This window comes from Chaetodon trifascialis, chromosome 19 (genome assembly GCF_039877785.1).
Source record: "Chaetodon trifascialis isolate fChaTrf1 chromosome 19, fChaTrf1.hap1, whole genome shotgun sequence".
Taxonomy (NCBI): domain Eukaryota; kingdom Metazoa; phylum Chordata; class Actinopteri; order Chaetodontiformes; family Chaetodontidae; genus Chaetodon; species Chaetodon trifascialis.
This window is the reverse complement of record NC_092074.1, coordinates 20,773,589-20,793,695: the sequence shown is the minus strand read 5'-3', so window position 1 is coordinate 20,793,695 and position 20,107 is coordinate 20,773,589. Positions and strand designations below refer to the sequence as shown.

The window sequence follows — 20,107 nt, the reverse complement described above, 5'->3', positions numbered from 1 at the left end:
AACGTTTTGGTTGGTTTCTGTTGAGGATTTGACTCAGTTCAGAATATTGTGGGGGAAAGTATCTGTACATGATGAACCTTTGCAGATGTTTATCATGTTATTAGCATACTAACATCAGTACGGTGAAATCGTCAAATCGTGATATCGTGATAAAGTTCATCTGAGGTGAGTGACCGTGTGTTCAGCATTTCATGGCTTCACTGTGGATTGTGTTGAGCAGACATTGTTAGTCAATAAACACAATGTTGGAGAGAGACAAACAGCAGAGAGAAATTCAGATTTCAACACTGTCGTCTTCCTTTTTTTGTCACAGCCACAGTTAGACAGATTGGTGTGATTGGATGCGCAGGAGGCAGCCATTATCAGAGTGAATTATAATTCTAAGCATAATAAATACTAAGCTAATGTCATGCTCAGATGATCCAATTAGACAGTCACTTGTCCTCTTTTAATAACACGCATGCACAGCAGTCTGCAGAGTCTCAGGAAGATCAGGACAGACTGTAACACATCTACGAGCTGGCGCGTGACGTGCAGATTAAATGTTTCCTGACCATGAGGAAAACCCTCGGCGTAATAAAGTCTATATTTCCAATATTAACCATTGCAGCACAGATGATTAAGATAAGGTCAGGGCTTGCAGACAGTGAGCCGTCACTGCTGACGGTTACATGGGAGTCGAGCGCTTTGAATGGTCAGCAGCTGCTGCGACTGGCTTGCCAAGCCCCCTGAAAGGTCACGGTGGTCCCCTCGCAGTGCATTTCGTATTTCCTCTGATCCACAGAGAGGCTGCTCAGCGGCACGTCGGTTTCATTGCAGCTGGATAGATGACTGGTGGAGCAGCTGAGGCTGATTGATGCAGACTGTCGCTGTGATCGTGGCTGTAGCCGTGTGCTTTGGTCGTTATGAACGCTGTGACAATAACGACACGCAGGTGTTGTGTGTGTGTGCAGTGAGGTGGTTGTGGTGGCTGAGCGCTGAGCATTGAAGCACTGCAGGTTTAAATCCTGTGTGGCTCAACAAGGCTTTCTTGGCTCGTGTAAATATAAGGGCAATAAAAAGAAGTAATAACCATGTCCAGAGCCACAGATTGACCGAGCAGAGGCAGGCGGAGGCTGCAGCTGCGCTCACAGTCAGCGGCTGCTGTCGGAGCTCGGCCTTGTGAGCGGAGGAACGAGCGAACATCGTGTAAAGTGTCACATCATCGCTCCTTTCTGTTGTGTCTGCAGTCATTTCCTAAACTGTCAGGCTGTTATAACTGGAGTGGACCAACACATGAACTGTTCTGTTCCATCATGACCACTCGAGGGCTTCCCACCTACATCCAATATAACACCTAAGAGTGCCTTGACCTGGATGAATGACAGTCTTCATGTACATATGGCAGTTGTATTGTCTGCCTCTCTGGCTCCTACGGTTACATGGTGAGCCAAGTCGACAAAGGTTCAACCACCATCAATTTGGGAGCGGCCATGCACGTTCATGAGAGTTTAAGCTGTTCTTTCTAAAGCCTCTGGTGCGCTTTGTAAAGACAAGGCGCCTTCCTTAATACTTGTAACACTGTGCAGCTCCTGGTGGATTTAAGTGAAGGACTGAGTCTCCCCAGCAGCTCTATGTAGATTTAAGAAGACCTGTTGTACTCAGCATGAGAAGCAGAGCGGCGCTGAAACCATCAGAGTGATCAGGAGGTCGCTGACAGGTTAAATCCCTGCGGTAAATCATGTCAAGGTATCTGAATAAATCGCTGAACCCGTCTTCACTTTTGATAATGTTTGCAAAAAGGGACTTCCTTCGATATTCCCCTCCAGCTGATGTCCTATCAGCCGCACGCAGCTCCACTGTTCTTTCCCATGTGTATATTGACAGCCACCAACAGGTGCATTCACATGCTTTGACACCCACCTACCTGCTCTAATTTCAGCTTCGCTGACACCTGCTTGTGCATTTGACGAGCTAAGAGCGCAAAGTGACAACCATTAATCAGGCTGCCTTCAAACGTGTACTGTCTCAACCTTCAGTGCTGCTTAATGAGCGAGCCTGGGACTTGATGTGTGCATGTGCGCTCACATAGGTACATTTATTATGTGTGTTCGTGAGATTGGAGCATTATTTTCATGAAGCATGCCTTCCACTGAAAAACACATCAAACATTTCAAAGACGGAAAAAATAACATCAAAATGTGATCAAAAGCTTTTTCTGTATGTGGCTGTTTTCAATATACGGCACGTCGATGTGTGTACACAAACTGCAGCACCTGTCAGTTCACGCCAAAGCAGCAACACGAAGCACTGACACTACACGTCTGTTAGTCTGTGCGTCCACCGGGAACCTCGCTTTATGCCGTCAGACCCTTTAATGACTTATTTTTAAGGTTTACAAAGGCCGCTTTTTGGCATGATAAGTTAGGTTATACCAACGCATGACACGAGTGATTTGGCTTTGTTTGAAAACGAATGGCGTTACCTGGGAAAATGAACATAAACAGTATCTATGACTGAAGAATTTATAGAATTTAAAGTATATTTAAGTAAAATACTTCCCTGATTTATGTTCAACTAGGTAACACTTCATTTAAAAGCTCTATAATTTCTCAATAATTTACTAGAAACTGCAGTATCCTCTCCAGGGGACATCCCCCGTCACAGCGAATGAATCTGACAGGAAGAATAATAAAGCAGAGCGGTGAGCGTGACACGATTCTGCTGCACAGATGAGACATCTGCTGTACAAATGTACAATATGAAGAGGTACCAGTCTCTTACACAGCAACCACGTTACTGCAGATTCCTCTGATCTGCCTGTTAAACTCGTGTTACCCACTCATGTGAACAAGACCCAGAGGTACTTTAACTTCATCACCTGGGGTAATGTCTTACTTCCTGTTTAGAGGGAGCAAACCCCATTTTTCTGTCAGGGTACCATGGCTTAGACTTAGAGGTGATGACTCTCATCCTTGCTGCTTCACACTTGTTGCACCCATTGCAGTGTGTGCTGGAGCGTCAGAGGTCGATGAAGCCATCAGAAGCAGAGCAGCAAAAAGCAGAGATACAGTCCTGAGGCCACCACACTGGACAACTTCCTTCATGGACCAGAAGGCTGGTCGCAGTAGCCTCGGCACCCTGCGAGTCCACAAACCACATGCAGACTGTTTCGCAGACCAGTGCACCCATCGATGTGACATCATGAGCAACAGAAAGCGAAGCTACAGTAGCGCCTTCCACAAGAATCCTTTTAGTGCCATTAGCTGTCAAAAAGGTTGCACCTGGTGGACACAGAGAGTAACAGAAAGCACAAACCAACATTTACCAAAGAGCTTTTCCCCCACATGGGGAGATTTTGGTTTACAAGGCTTCGGGTAGTTTTTAACTGCCACGGATTCGTTCCATTAATCTTTGAAATGGCAGCTGGAGTTCAGAGAGAGACCAGAGAGTTCAATCCTCCAACGGGTCCAAGCATTCACCAAAGTGTCCTTGGATAAGAGGTCAACCTTCTCATGTCTTTGGGGATAATGCTCTCTATCTCATCCTCCTTATCAAGAGGCAGCTGACAGAAAGAGGCAGAATTCCCCTCCTCTGTGGATCAATAGTGTCACCAAATAGATGAAAATGGCTTTTAAGATCAATCGATGATGAGCATTCCTGCAACGCAGCACAGAGAAACAAGCTTTCACAGCAGACATGCTAGCGTGGTTACCATGCTGTCAATAAGACCGCCTGTCCTCACAGCCTTGGACTTGGTTTGTCAAATCCTTCTTTGAAAGTTTGACATCTTCCAACAGTGAGATACAGGTTCTACTTTTAGCAAACACATTTTAATAAAACTGGAGAGTTGTGGCTGTAGAAAAGTGAAGTTTGGGGTTTTGCTGTTCCCTTCCATGTCTGACCTTGTATTTCCAAGAGGCACTTGCCAAGTTCAGGATGTAGATGATGAAATCCGATTTGACAGGAGTGACTGGAACAATCACTCAACCGGTACAAGCCTGTAGGGTTTCCTCTGCCGGTCCACACGGTCTAAACTCTAAAAACCTCTCCTGGTGTCGTAGCTGCAGGAGTTCTGTGTTTGCAGAACTGCCTCGATGAGGTTACGCTGGAAATCACGGCCTCCCACTTCACAGAGCCACTTCTTGCCTGTTGGAGTTGCCATTGGCTGCTGGAGCGATGATGGCGGCGGTGGGTGTGGTCTTCTTGATGGAGGTGAGGCGGATGTGGGAGGTACTATGCATGTAGCTGGCTTGGCGCTCGGGACGGGGACCTCGGCCACATCGCAGCTGACTGAAGAGGAAGAAGAAGAGTTAACTGAGTGCAACAAAGGCCTGACGTGTTCTTAATGCAGCACGGACAAACAAGACTTTTACTGTTCATGTTGCACGTATGTCTCTACAAAACAGCACAGGTATACAGAAATAAAGCTGAAACTCGTTGGACGCACACACACACAAACAAAGATCATTATCTCGCTCCCTGGGTACAACAGGCGAAGGTTTAAGTTTTCTGTACTTCATGGAAATCCTCACAATTGGAATTGTAATAAGAAATAAATCCAAAGTCAGGTGAATTATGGCACGAGCTTCATGCAGCAGCTCCAGTATAATTGCTTCCCAAAGGCACATTTTAGTTTTCCTGCCTATTCTCTGCTGCTTCTGAGGTCTGAGGATTTGCCTGCAAATCTGACCTAAATGAAAGCACAAAGCCTGTCTCCGGGTTACTGTGGCTCGCTGTGACAGTCGCACTTCTCGGAAGGATTGTGCCGAAGTTGCCTTAAAGATTTATGAGGAGAGTTTCCATCCTGCCGAGGTCGAATAATGACAAGTTGCAGGATGTTTAGCGGAAGTGGGAAAAGGAGATTTAGAAAATGACGAGGCCAATGATTGCTTCATTTTCACTCCATTTACAGCAGGAAATGAAGTGCTCGCCATCTGGTTTCTTCCTGAATCTGTTTCTGGGTGCTCAGAGTTCTACAAATGTTCAGCCTGCTGAAAAGTTTTGATTAGTCTACAATTGCAGTTTACCACGGTCTGTACACAGAATCCGAAAATCAGCAACACCCTGCCAATACTGAGCAGCAAGTCTCAGCTGTTTGCAATCCCTCTAGCATCAACATTTATTATTATTATCAATGGAGAAATAAAGTACTGTTCCAGCATTCGCTCTCTCCGTGTTTGCAATCTCTTTATGGGAAATTCATTGGAGTAATGCTGTGAAATGTTCTCTTTTCTCTCTGGATGGGAGCAGACCGTTCTGTGAAACTGCCTGCTGACACGTGGAAACACGACATTTTGCTGCTCAGCAACAAACTTACAGTGCCTCCAAATCTACACGGTTTAACAACTGAAGCTGCTTAATGATTTTCAGAATTTGGGATTACATTACAAACACTGTATTGACTTGTGAATGTGACTGTGAGCTTAGTGTTAGATCAGTCAGAGCACTGGAGGTGAGCATGGATTCGCTGATTCATTCATGCATCACAGTCGGCGGCTCATTCATCAGCTGTTTGGCTCCCAGCTGACAAGTGGTGTCCAGTCATATTCATAACGCCATTTGTTGCTGCAGCTCGCTCCACCTCCCCTACCTCTTTATTTGTCACATTTTTTATCTTCAAACCTAAATCTAATATGACAAATGGACTTGAAGCTCATAATCTCATCGTGTTTTACTTGTTTTGTTTTTTCACTGTTTTTGAGGTTTAACTGTCGCTCTTTTAAATACGTCATCTTCTGCAGTGGCATAATGGTTTTCTGACTTGTTAATTGGCGCCAGCTGCTGCATATCTTAATGACTTGTAATTCCTGTATTTGCATAACATAATCGATGGAAACCAGCATTCATTTGTATTTTCCTTTCCTGCTTTTCTTGAAATTCCGCTAAAATTTGCGATACAGTTGGATGGAAACCCAGCTACTGAGACCAACCTAAAACTGGTATCAGATTCCTTGTGTGTGTACACGTACACGTACAGTCCCCAACAAATCTACTGGGAGCCTTTTAGAAATGAAACCTTATATTTGGGAGAATTTTCTTTAAAGATTTGCATCTTCAGAAGGAGCCAATGGGCTGAGAGCTACAGACAGGGTAGGGAAGACAAAGCATTGAGAGGCGGACAACCATGTTGTTGGTTTCAGTCTCCTTATGGGACACAGTTGAAGGTGAGACTGATGTATGACAGGATCCAGAAACTCTTATTTGAGATGAGGGATCCAACCTGTTGAAGTGCCTGCGGAAGCTCTCACTGAGCAGGTAGAGGGCGAAGGGGTTGACGCAGGACGAGGAGAAGCTGAGGACTCTGGCGAGCAGCGTGATGACGAGGTGAGCCAGCGACAGGTCCATCTGGTGGTAGTGGAAGGAGCGGTACATGTACAGCACGTGGTTGGGGAACCAGCACAGGGCGAACAGGCCCACGAACACCAGCACGATCTTGGCCAGACGCTTCCTCGTTTCCATCTGGAGGAGCAGAGATAGAGAGGCACAAAGAGGAATAATCAGCTGGGGTGTATGAGAGATAAAGACAGCATGATGCTAACTGGAGCTCATGTTCAGGACAATATACTGGGAGCTGCTTTAACTATAGATGTCACGAATGGGAACTTTGTGTTTTTAATGCGGTACTGTTGATATACTGCAGATGGTTGGGGTCTAGCAGAAGTGTTTGTACTGTTTGCCTTCTGTTTGTGCGTTTGGTTGTGTCTCGTTCAGTCACCTCACCTGCACACCTGCCACCAATCCACTCATCACCTCCACCTGCAGCCTGCAGTATATAAACCTCAGTACTACTCTCTGTCGGATCCGTGTGTTATAGTTGGACTACGTTTGGCCCAGATTTCCAGCGTTAACTAATTAAATTTTATGTGGTCTCCGAGAGTGAGTTCTCCTTTTGGGTCCAGAGTAATTACCTCCAAGTTAACACAGACACAACATGTAGTATGATGATTGATTTGATTCATTTTAATGCATTAATTAATATTTCTGCAAGAGCAAGAACATGATGTTTCTTTCGTTGCACTACAGACTAATTACATAATTAACTTAATTGCTTATTCCTCTTCCCTAATAAGCGTGTACAACTAAATAATGTTGGAGGATACATTTTTGGGTAATTATTGGGTTAAGTTCATGGTTTTTACAGCCTTCACAGAGGCCAGTCCAGTGGGTCCAGTGGGTTCATATTTTGACGTTTAGGCAACAAAAACACTTCAGCATTTCATAACCACCATCCTTCCCAAACCTGCCCAAAGAGTGGATGTTGCAGGAAAACAGAATAAACATATCATAAGTCAAAATGTGACCGATTCGTATGAACATTTTGTGATATGTTCATGAAAACTATCATTACGTTTCATCATTATGTGAATAAAAAATGAAATGCAACCTGGGTGACATTACATTTCTTTCAAACCATATTTGTTGTTGTAAATTAACAGTGTGTGAATGTAGATTTCAGGGGAGACGGTTGCTTTTTGAAGATCCAGACTCAACCTGTCAGACACTAAAGTGCTTGTAATAGTGTCTTCAGTCCAGTTTGCCATTAGCCGTTAAATGCTAAAATACCGAGCTACAGACTTCAGCTTCAAAGTCCATCATGCTTCATGCGGGAACGCTTAAAAGCAAAAATAACTGATACAAGTAATAAATATGCACAGTTAAAAGCAGTTATTTCACAGCAACAATCATATATTTGGGCGGGAAAATGTAATCATGTTTGACAAGGTAAAAGGTTTGACTCCCACCGGATCCGCATGCTAAAAGCTTCCTTCAGCGTCTGATGATGAAATGGATGGAAATGGAGAAAGAGATGGACGGAGGTACAGAATGGACCAGGAGTCATGTTTAAGCACCAAATGCATTACATGTACGGCGAGTTACAAGGAGTTTGACCTTGTCAGGCAGATGCTCGGAGATTGCCAGAGACATATGAAAAAGGTCAGTTGTGCCACTCATGCACTTTGCACAGGTCTGCCATCTCTGCATACAAGGATTCGACGCAGCACACACAAATGTCAACAGTGTTTTTCAGAGTGCCCGTCTGTGTATTGCGGACGTCAAACGCATCAGACCCTCTGACCTTCCGATGTACTCGCTGCTGATGCTAAACTGATGGAGAGCCGCGTTATTGCCGTTTTCTTTTTACATGCTTCTAAATCCATTATGTGCACAAATGAATCCCTAAGGAGCCACATGGAGGGTTTGTGGGAGGATATTTATCTCCATCAGGTGCAGGCAGGGTTTTTTTTTCTTCTCTCAGCATCCGTTTGATATTTCCATAAACTGATGTACTTGACGTCACTGCAGTGAACTGGAAAAAAGGACAACCGGAGCGCACTGCACCAGTTACACCGCCGGCTTGTTCAGACAAGGTCAATGCACGATGCACAAGAGGTCCATCGTACTCTGTGATGTCTTCAGAAACACAGGCTTAATGTGATAAAGTCCAAAATCAAACGGTGCCTCTTGCCTCTAGTAGGATGTATCAGCTATTTCAGTGCCTGAAGATGAATGAAGATACTATGAAGAGGATGAAAATTCTCTTTTTGTAGGAACTTTTAAGCACTGCAGAAAACTTTGTAGACCGTTTGCAGACTTCTGGTGCTACGAAAAGTTAAATGAATATACAAATATAGTAATATGCATTGATTTTGGAACCTTAGATTTTGCAAAAATATAAATATGGCTTCACATTGCAGCACACAGGGAAGTTGCAATATTAATTCAGATCACTGCAGAAATACTAGATTCTTCTACACCTCACGATTTGCATCCAGTGCCAATGTTGAGTAGTCGGTACCATGTGTAAAATAAAGGTTCAAGCAGGAGTTCACCTCCCATCACAGACCTGCTGATGTTCGATAAAGAGGAGTTAGAGGAGAAGATAGATACCAATATCATGTCTGTACAATAAACATGAAGTCTGCAGCCAGTTAGCTTAGCTTAGCATAAAGGAAACAAAGGGAAACAGCTAGCCTGGCTCTGTCCAAAGGTCACAAAATCCACCTAACAGCTCCTTTAAAGCTCAGTAATTAGCTTACTTACAGTATATTTCATTTGTTCAACGTGGCAGAAAATGGATTAGAGGGGAACAAGTTTGGATTTTATGGTGGGGTTATGTGCCAGATTATTTCTTGGCCGAGCTCTTAAACCCTGTAAGACTGCTGCAGCTACTTATTCATCTGATTGATAGAAGGCTGATCCTCTCATTTATCTTTTGGCAAGAAAGAAAATAAGCGTGTTTTCCCAAAATGTTCTTTAATTGTATTTTTCGAATTAGTTGAGTTCATTTCTGATGAAACACAATACCAACAGTCCAAAAGAACGCAGGACACGTGCAGTAGCCATCACACCCAAACAGAGGTACGCTTCAGGCAGAGGAAGGAGAAAAGGTTTATCAAAAGCCTTATTATTGATTATTATTGCCTAAGGTTAACAACACAGATCGGTTTCGATCTTGCGGATCCGTCATCAGACAAATGAGTTAATAAGTGTTTAATAAGTGTTGTGCAGCATCTACAGAGTGTGTGTTCACACGACATCAGACTGCACGTTGGTAACTAGAAATGCAGCCAATCTATTGTTTACTGTTTGGAGTTTGACCTCCGACACCTCTGGAACGCTCACCTGATGCAGCGTCATCAAAAGTCATTTGCACACAATAAGAAGATTATGCGAGTTTGGAGAAACATTTAAGTCGAGTTAAATTTGACAATGAGCACTTCTTTAGCTGATTAGATTCTGCAGGTGCAGGTTCCAGCTTATGAAAGACGGCAGCTCACTTTGACTGAGTCACCTGTTAAAGAAGCCAAACAGTACATTTAAAAAAAAGAAGTTAACCAAAGGCAAAGTCTGCTGATTACAGGGCCGGGATCATCCCTGCTCTCCAGGCTGGCTGCTGCTGATTTGTGTTTGCTCTGATTGTCTGCCAGCAGTCGGGCAGAGTTTGGCGTTTTTCCCAAGATCCTCTTAGGCACCTGTGGCTCTAGGCCACAACCCATCTGGAAGGTGGATTATGTGAATTTGTATGTGTAAATGTGTGTGTACACGCATTTCTGAGGGTATGAATATACTTTCTGCCTGTGTGTGTTAGTACACGGCACACCTGCAGCAGCTTCCACAGAAGCGAGCGTATGCAGATGTTTGCTATAGAGTTTCTCCTGCGCTCAGCGGTGATAAATCATCTCCAGCAGAGCCGCTAACCGCTGCCTTTGTCATGGAGGAGGAAGCCTGGAAAGCCACCTGGGAGTTAGAGGCTGCCAGCCCCCATTAGAGGCACGTTTGAGACAGATCGACACCTGAGGTGACTGAGGTGCAGCGAGGCGTCAAGTTGCCATATATCTATTACGCTCCAAATACTGAATGCCGAACCCAGAGCCAGCATTTCTTCATTTGTGCACTTGTTATGCTGTCAGCTTTGCAGATGAAAAACAGTCTCCCGTCATGCATCCCAAAACTATTCTGCATCCATCATGCAGTCAAGAAGTGTTCTGAATCCAAAGCAGCTTTTACATTAAACATCCAGTGTGTAAGATTTAGGCGGATCTATTGGCAGAAATGGAAAATTGTATTCAGAAGTAAGTTTGCATGAGTTTAGGCGTACGGGACCTTCGTCATCATGTGGCTCACAAAAGTTTGCCGCCTAATAAACTTAAACATAGGTTGTGATAACCTACAGATGACAGCCCAGAGTGGAAAAACACAAAACAACAGAGAGATGAAAGTATCTCTCATGCATTCAGTAGCTGAGGTGAATGGGAGGGTGAGGTGTGTTTTCACAGTCATGGAGGTGGGGGTGGTGTTACTGTGAGCGTTCATGAGTCGGTTATGTTGTCTCTCTTCTTAACAAACAGATGAAAATTAGCATCTACTTCAATGTCCATTCAATGCTCAGATACAAAATCTCATTTGTCTTGGTATGTATTTACCATTTGAATGACTGATTAAGTCTAAGAGGATGTTATTTATTTTGCTTACAGACTTGAAGTGAACAGACAGATACGATGAACTGAAAGCTTTTTTTTTTTAGATCTGTGTGGCTGCCTGGACAACAAGACTGCACTTAGCCACAACAATGCTTTGAGCTAAATGCTAATATCACCACGACGAAATGCTCACAAATGAACACGTTCAGCAGCTATGATGTTCACCATGGACGTTAGAAGTAATTGTAGATGTAAATGGAGATTTTAAGCATTTGAGCAGCTGAGTTTTGTTTTTCTACCGAGAAGAAAACTGTTATTTTGGATAATTCTTTTAGATTTCCAAATCACTGAACAGGTCTCACAGAAATTTGGACTTGTTTGTCCCTTTAATCTTCTTCTATTCACAGATTTTTTTCAGTAAAAAAGCTCAGAAGAAGCTGCTTTTGTCACCTCACACCTGCTGCTCCTTGGTTAAGAGTTTAAGTTGCTGCTTTGAAATGTTGATTGGAGCATTTATTCACGAGATCAAAGGGCTTCACTTGTTACTGAAGAGCTGCAGCTCCGTCACATTCACTGATTTAAGGCTTCCGTCGAGACGCGACTGCTCACATTCAATCAGCCAAATGAGACAATGTCCACCATGCTGTTGTTGTAATGACTCTCCATCAGTGTGTTTCTTTATGCTGCATTCATGTGACCTGGTAATATCCATTCTTGATGAAGCCTTGAACACTTGAGTTTTCTCCCAAAATCTTTGTCATACACGGTAACATCTAAACATACCTATTATCTAATCTCCTGAGCAGCTTTCCTCTCACTAAACACACAAATCGAGTTTGAGGTGACGCATCTGAGCTGAGATTTTACAGCAAACCAATCACATCGACGCCAGAGCTCAAAAGGAAAATCAATCTGTTTGTCTTCTGCCTTTTTGGGATTTGCGGCGGCAGAATGAGTTATGTAGAACGAGACAGAGGTTAACGATGCTAACGTTACTAATACTTTAAAGAGCTATGAGAGCCAGCGGGAGTCAGTCAGTCATGTGACGCTTGTCTTGCACGTCATGGCGGTTCCTGGAGGTGAAGGAAGATTATTTTTCCACTTTCTCCACTTTCTACATTTGAATGTGTAATAAACTCAAGAGGAAACGAAAAATTTCTTGAGTTCATTCACAGATGTGAATCTGAAAGACGTCACTATACTCCATTGTATCGTTGTGCAGACACACGCTTATTTCTGCAAACCGTGCTGCTTGAGGGTTTTTTTGGCTTTTCCCTTGTTGAGGTTTCATGAATAAACAAGAACTCTTGTCACTGTTTTTGTATCAGAGGCAGAAAACGGAAAGTCTGGGTTAAACTGCCTCAACGAGCTTTAATGTTTATTAATGTTGTTGTAGGGGCTCTTGTGTCCGCTGCTGTTGCTGCTTTGTCGGTTGGCGCCCGGTAATGACTGCACGTGTGAGGCAGTACAATACAAACACAGAATAATTTTCTACTGCATAAATTTACACTGAGTGGCTGATGTGAGACACGTATCTCTGCATTAACAATTAATTAATTCATCCCGTGTGTCAGATGTGTCATATCCCTCTGAGCATGTATGAAACAGCTGCTGATGTGCAGGAGCTGAAAAGGACGAACATGAAGCAAACAGCACACACTGACACGACTTGCCGTTCAGCAGCTGACCCTGAGGTCATGGACGCCGACATGAAGGTGAGACAGTACAAGTACAGCCACTCATTTGTTAACACATTGATCACAAATGAGCTGTTAACATGTTTCCAATGAGACAAACATCTGTAACCGTAACTGGAAATTTCAACGCTACATGCTACATTTGTGCCACAAACAGCAAATAAAGCAGGAGCACAGAGCAGTGCGCCTGCAGTCGTGCCTTTGGGAAGCTTCACCTCACAGCTCTCAGAGTCAGCGCATCCAGTTCAAATGATTTCACTGCAAGCTGAACCATTAAATTCAGCAGCAGGAAATTCCCCCCCGAGCAGCTTTAAGGGAGAGGCGAGTCTTTTACAGTGCCTATTGTTTATATTACAACTTGTTACTGTCAAGACCTGAGAGTAGCTGCTGAAATGATGACATATCTGCAGAGAAGACGCAGTGAATTATTAAGCGTGTGGTGATACACCTGCTGCAGACCAGTGAATAATAACAAGTAAACTACATAAGCAAACAGTAAACTACCACCGGGTTGATGTTTTTATCCTGAAGGACAGCAGAGGACGAAAGGGGACAAAGACGTAATATCAGAGGCTCTCAGAAGACGAACGAGTCCAGCTCTGCCCATTTTTCACTTTAATTCGAAAAACTAAGTTCAGAGTTGGTGTTTTCAGTTTCGGCTGCGGGTCATGACTTTCACTGACTCGCAACTTCATTGTTTTTCAAGAAAATGTGGAATGAAAAAGCACAAATCCTGGAAATTCTTGGAGTTTTTTAAACTCCTGTGGTTGTTATTTATGGTGTTTTTTGTATTTGGAAAATTATATTTCTCCGTTTGTGTCTGTTTCTGTTTGTTTGTAAGATAAACAGTAAGCACATTATTACATTATTGTGCACAGAGCCACTCTAGCCTGAAGCCTGAGGTGAGATCTTAAAGTACAGCCCCCTCCCACCCCCTTTTTTAAAATCAAGCAAACAAAAACATGTAATTAAACAATTATTCTGAGATCATGCATGACTTCCAATAATAACTTTTAACCCTTTAAAAGCAGCAGACAGTTGAATGAGAGCAGGAGAAAACAGTTTTTCACCATTTCATTCATGTACAGAGTGAACAGTATCTTTAACAGCCACATGCTGAAGTTCCCATATTATTATACAGCTGCACAAACGTGCTTTTAAGGGCATATTATGTTGTGTTTTTTTTAGAAAAAGGTAATAATGTTTGGATCCCTTAATCAAAAGGTCGCATTAGTCACATCAGTGTATAAATGTGCACAACAGTAGCACTCCTGTAAATACTATGAGGAAAGCCCCCAGCCACCTCCACAAACTGCTGACACTGCAGAGTTTGATTATCCAGAGGAAACAGAGTTTGGAGATTTGCTCAAAGGAAAAATAATCTCTGCTTTACAAAAAAAAAGTGCTAAACTTGAAATATGTATGAAACAGCTGATAACCAGGTGGCTGAACCTCAGCGTGGGTGTTATCCTGCGGTGGGTAGCTGCTGTGTCTCTGCAGAAAGACCTGCTCTACCTTCAGTCCTACGGTCGTTCCTCACACCTAAAGCACGCCTGCCTGCCGCCACCAGTAGCTCCTCATCAGATGCTGATTGGTCCAAATGGCCACATGCACATCAGCCTGATGGATTCTGTGTGATCCTGCGAATTCAGGCTCCAGAGAAGAAATCTCATCTCATGCAGCAAAACACATAATTTTTGCTGTTGGTTCATTCATGAAGGTGCTGAAGGTCGTAGTTGCCCCCCTCCCCTCCATCAGCAGAGGACATGGAGGGTACATGCTAACGCACATAGACAACCCTGAACTGCCGCTGCTTCAAGGTTACCTGGATGAGGAAAAACACCTGTTAATGCAGGTGGAAATGCAGGCAAAACAAACAGGTAGGTGTGATCAGATAAACCAGACCTTTTGGAGACCAACACGTTGCGACTTCCTCTGCACCTCATGACTTTCCTTTGCTTAGCTCTTGTTGGATGAGCGCTGGAAGGTGCTGCATCATTGTTGTTGTTTCTAATGCTGTGCGTCAGCTCGCTGGTTGCAGCCTGAGTCATGGCCGCCTGTCAGCTCAGTGCCGGAGTGTCCTGCACTCTGCATCACCAGCAGCCATGCCACACTGACAGGGACAATAGGTTTTAGGCAGATTCTGTCACCCGCCTGCTTGTGTAATCATTTTGTCGAACCCTGCATCTGTCAATCAGCTGTCACTTGAAATGACTGCGGCCATACTGCTGCTCAGCAAGCACCAGCTAACACACACAAAAACCTCGACTGGAAGCAGAAGTTCTGAATCTGCTTCTGATTTTTCCTCAGAAACGGGCCAAAAACGACAGAAACGCTCCTCCAAAAACAGGTATGAAACCGAAGAAGCCTGGTTACTGAAACCTAGCACCTAGCTGTCACTAAAAGCGGCCATGCTTGATACATCAGACCTCTTTGTTGTAGGTTCTTCAAACCACAAAAAACAAAATTCAACTCGCAAATACGCAAAGACTTCATCTTTAGAAGAGGCTAAACTAAAAGCTCTTCAGTTAAATGACTTCACTAACAACAATAAACAGCCTCACGGTGTCGGGGGTTGAACCCTGGCTGCTGGGGGTGAAGCTAAATGGATTCATCAGTAGCAATTATTTGGATGATGTGAAGTGTGGGGAAGCTCTGCATACCAAAACGCTGACTCATATCTAAAATCAATTGCACTCCCCACCGTCTGCCTCAGATCGTCAGTCATTCTCAGCTGGTTTTTGCCATTATTAGCCCTCCTGCGGGGTGAAGCAAAGTTGTTTTCTGTTGTTTTAGACGTTGCTCACCGTAATTAAGTTCAGTCAGCGCCGCCTGCTGAGTTGATGGCTGTGGTGCCTCCAGTCTGATTGATTCTGCAGCCAAATGTCACAGATAATGATGATAGTTTTCAGGTTTTTTTCTGTCAAACACCTGAGCACGCAATTATTTTGCTGTTCTGGAGCTGTCACTTAAAATAAGAGTCGAGCCTGCTGCTGAAGAGAAGACTCCGAACCTTCACAGCGTCGTTATTGATATGACAGCCTACAAAAAGTATGAAAAAGCTTGCTTTTTATTTGTATTGAACTGCAAAATTCTCCATCAAGTCATTTTTATTCCACTGAATCCTCTCCTTTTATTCTTGCTGTGTAACAACTAAATTTCCCTGGCATGGGATCATTAAACTATCTTTTCTTATCTTATCTTAAGACCATGAGTGTTTATACATGTGTGAATGTCTTTGAGTGGACACATCTTTGATAATAACTGTATGTTTTGGCCTCGAGAATGTCAAAAAACACCTAAATGAGTGTTTTCAGATGGCGTGGTCTGACATGTGGCTTGGCTCTGGTGTGTGTGTCTGTGTGTGTGTGTGTGTGTGTGTGTGTGTGTGTGTGTGTGTGTGTGTGTGTGTGTGTGTGTGTGTGTGTGTGTGTGTGTGTGCCCGCTAATGTATTTCTTATCTCTGGGAACATAATGAATTAGCTCTGCTCTCAGATAAGATAGTGGGTGCGTTTGGTATTGATGTGGGCGTCTGCAGGTAATGCAGCAATTGGTTTCCAACCTCAATAGATGTGGAGATACGGGCGGCGCGTGAAGAGGCTTTTCTCATTTAAGAAAGGGCTGATAGCATCGCTTCCCCACGAGAGGGCGAGGATGGATTTAGCTGTAATGAGATGAATTAAACAACACAAGATATGATGTGACGGGCCGAGACGCAGAGGGAGGAAGACATGGAGGGACATAAGAAGGAGGGAAAGATCTTAATGTATTTGATAGGCAGAGTACAGAATCAATTTGCTATCACGTGTCGTATCAGCTGTTTTAATTAACGGCTTCTGAAACCCTGATCGTTAATGTGCGGCGCTATCGGCCTCCACGGCTCTGGTGTCAGCCTTTCCTCCAGATGACCTGCTCCCATAATCAAAGGTGCTGGATGGGGTTGAGGTCACGGCTCTGCACAGGCCAGTCCAGTTCATGATAACTCTATTCTTCACGGGTCTGTCACCTCCAAACATTTTCTAATAATTAGTTTACGTTTCGTGGAAATTACTTTGTAATTTGGAGCTAATTCAGAGGTGCTAATGGCAGTGCTTCACACACTGGCCGACCATCAGACAGTATTTTTCATGTTTCGCTGATTATCTCTGATCATCCTCGTCCTCTCTCAGCTCTCAGCGGCAGGAGTTGATTCACTGTTTGTTAGTCAGCGACTCTCCATTAACCCTGAGCGTGTCAGGGTCAGCTTCACGGCAAAGAGCCGCGTTCAGACCTGCAGAGCTCACAGGCCGCAGCACAGAAATGACTTCCCTCTCAAGCATTTATGTGTTTTTAGGATGAGACCGACAGATAATGAGCTCCACACAGAGCATGAAAGAGAAGCAGATGAAATAATAATTACGACTAGCAGTTATTGTGCTGAATAACTGCTAACCGCTGAATACAGAAATCGCTGGGATGCCGCGTACTAATCCAGTACAAAGAGAATATGTTTAATATTTTCTCATCGGCTTCAGTGATTTTTGTAAATATCTGCTTTTTGATGCAGCAACACGTTTCAAACAATTTGGGACAGCAGCAACAAAAGACTGGGGAAGTGGTGAAATGCTCCTGTTTGACTCTGCAGAGTCTCAAGTCATTCGAATCAAATGTGGAGTCACTCGAATTAAGTCAACATCTGACGTCGTTTAGGGTCGATCCAGTCAAGTCCCCGGTCTCTGAAAGCTGTGCTAACTCTGTGTTAATGCTGCTGCTCAAGTCTCACTGTCAGGTCTAAACTCAACTCATTTTTTAATGAAGTCAAAGTCAGTAATACTTCCACTAATGCTTCCGTTATTAATACTAATGCCTGTTTAACTTTCATTACCACTATAAGTGCTGCTAATGCTAATGCAACAATTTCTGCAGACGTTTCACAAAAAGCGAGTCGACCAGCAGCTCAGTGGGAATAATCCCTCCCTTTCCTGGTTGGATTTTAATAGAAAACCTGCAGGAAGTACCACATTTCATCGATGGGAATTTAAGAAAAACAGCAAATTTGAAAAACCTGGAAATAATCAGTGAATAAAAACCTTGTTTCTGTTGAAAGGAGAGTCTCAGCGCAGCAGTTTGACCTGACTGATAGAATTAACTGTATTCCACTGGCTGTATCATCAGCAGTGGTTATTATCATGGTAATCCCCAGAGGTGCAGCAGTAACTCCAAGCTGTGCCACTCCATCATTGATCACGTACACCTGATCTGGCCTGCTGCTGTAGGCGCTTTAATAATTCAGCGCCCCCCCTCCCTCTGACCTCTCCTCCATCTGTGAGGATCAAGCTGGTGTAAAGTGATTACTCACTCCGACTGTCACAGTCCTCCACTAAACCTCCCTGAGTGGGAAGTGTGGGTGCAAAAAGCATTGCGTCCCAGTCGATCCTGTTCAACTAAACTTCCACACTGCTCAACTTCTGCGAGGGCAAGAAATCTGCACTTAACTTATTTTGTTGCTTGACTTTATTTACTTATTAGGGCGAATGTTCTTTAAAATAAAAATCAAGTTTGAAAAACCGGAAACTAGCGTGTAATCCCTTCAAACTAAGTGGAACGCAACCCGCTAGTCTGATTTAGCTAACAAAGCTAAGCTCAGACAGCCTCTCTGTGCAGCGTGGCTTGATAATTTTCTCAGTTTAACGCTGCCAGAGAAACAAACAGCAGCTTTCTCACAGAGCAACCGGTCGGGGTGACTCCCTGCTGGAGCAGCAGGCAAACTCAATTAGCTCGTCTGCTAATTTTAGAATTTGATCAGATTATTACAGACAATATTGCATTTCTTTTTTTTTTCAGTCATTCGATGCACATTAATCTCACCTTTCCCACATTCAGCTGGCAAGAAACAAAGCATGCAAATCCTGCACATGAAGGCTGGTGCATGCACTCGATCATGGACGTATTGGTGTGTCTGACTTTGACATTTACAGCAGGTGTAAAATGTAAAGATCAATATGTTCATATAAGCAATCAATCTTTCCATCCTGTGGTTTGTTTGGCTGCTCAGAAGGCACATCTGATCCCTCTTCTGTTGCTCTTCCTGAGCTTTTTCTTCTTGGTTTTATTTCCGTTTTTCCTTGTCTGAATGGAGCGTCTACGGATGTCTGTATAGAGTTACTTTCTATTTTGTATATTTTTATCTATTGTTGATTTTATCTTGTATCTCTTTTTATATTCTGTTCTATTTGTGCTGTTTTTTGCCTCCCGTCTTTATTCTGCTGCTGTAATAATTGAATTTCTCCAGCGTGTGATAAATAAAGTCTTATCTTATCTTAATGTTGAGCCTTATATCCAACGTGTGCTCAACCCAGGGTCAAATGAAATGAACTGTTGTTCTGTCTGTTTGACATGAAAACCTGCAGAACCTCATGTGCCAAAGACTGAACAGCTGACTCATTCATTCATCAGCTGATTCATTCATTCATCATCAGTCACCTGTCTCTTGGTGTGTTCGCTGACTTCCCCCGGCATGTCGTGGGCGCTCTTAATCAGCGTGCGGGCGATGTGGTAGTAATACACCGAGATGATGGCCAGAGGGACCAGGAAGTAAACCAGGAAGATCATCACTGAGTGGATCTTTGGATGCATCTGATTGGACAGCGGGTAGGGCACGCAGTTCACAAAGGTGACGTTAGTGTCGTCTCTGTGACCCTGAGAGGAGAGGAGAGGAGAGGAGAGGAGAGGAGAGGAGAGGAGAGGAGAGGAGAGGAGAGGAGAGAAAGGAGAAGTGGAGGCAAAATGAGGAAAGGAGACAAGGAGAGGAGAGGTAAAACAAGGAAAGGAGACAAGGAATGCAGACAGGGACAAGGAAACAAGGAGAAGAGAGGAAAGAAGGGGATATGAGGAAAGGAGAATGGGAGACAAGGAGAGGAGAGGAAGAGAAAGGAAACAAGGAAAGGAAACAGGGGCAAGGAAACAAGAGGAAAGAAGAGGAAATGAGGTCAGGAGAGAAGGAGACAAGGAGAGTAAAGGACGACAATGAAAGGACCAATGAAAAGAGGGAAGAGGGAGAACATTAAGAGAAAAGCAGGAGGAAAAAGACGAGAAAAGGTGAAGAGGGAGTAAAGAGAAGAGAAAAGGAGGAGAAAAAGATAAGAAGGGGAGAGGAGTAAAGTTAAAGGGGGAAAAAGTAGTGAAGGAAAAAAGTGAAGGAAAGAGGAGAAGATGAGAAAAATGGACAGTAATGAAGAAATGGAGAGGAGGAGAAAAAGCAGAGGAAGAGGAGTGAAGGACAGAGAGGAGGAGAGAACAGAGATAACGGCACATGAGTAAAGATCATAAAACAGATTGCAGAGTTAAATAGATGCACTTGACGTTCATAAATCTGACTCTAAAACAGTTTATGGCTGTTTGTCTGGTGGGAAACCCGACGCTGCACAATGATGAGCCTTCAACAGGAAGTGATGAACAGCGCTGTTTATTCTGAATGAGCAGAAGGTCACAAACCCTCTGCCAACGAGAGCGTCACGGTCAGATTAT

General features: G+C 43.7%; 2 protein-coding genes across 3 annotated transcripts in view; both read right to left on the bottom strand.

Moving 5' to 3' along the window:
- txlnba (taxilin beta a) overlaps window positions 1-20,107 on the bottom strand; it is a 356,647-nt gene that overhangs the window by 89,152 nt on the left and 247,388 nt on the right. The gene's annotated exons all lie outside the window — the stretch shown is intronic.
- The window catches only part of nmbr (neuromedin B receptor), a 33,433-nt gene continuing 17,403 nt past the window's right edge, over window positions 4,078-20,107 (bottom strand). Inside the window, exons 3-5 of the mRNA XM_070987642.1 lie at window positions 19,064-19,279; window positions 6,203-6,441; window positions 4,078-4,272 (exon numbers count right to left, since the gene is read on the bottom strand). Of these exons, the coding sequence (XP_070843743.1) occupies window positions 4,110-4,272; window positions 6,203-6,441; window positions 19,064-19,279 (618 nt within the window). The 3' untranslated portion in view covers window positions 4,078-4,109. The remainder of the gene's footprint in view (window positions 4,273-6,202; window positions 6,442-19,063; window positions 19,280-20,107) is intronic.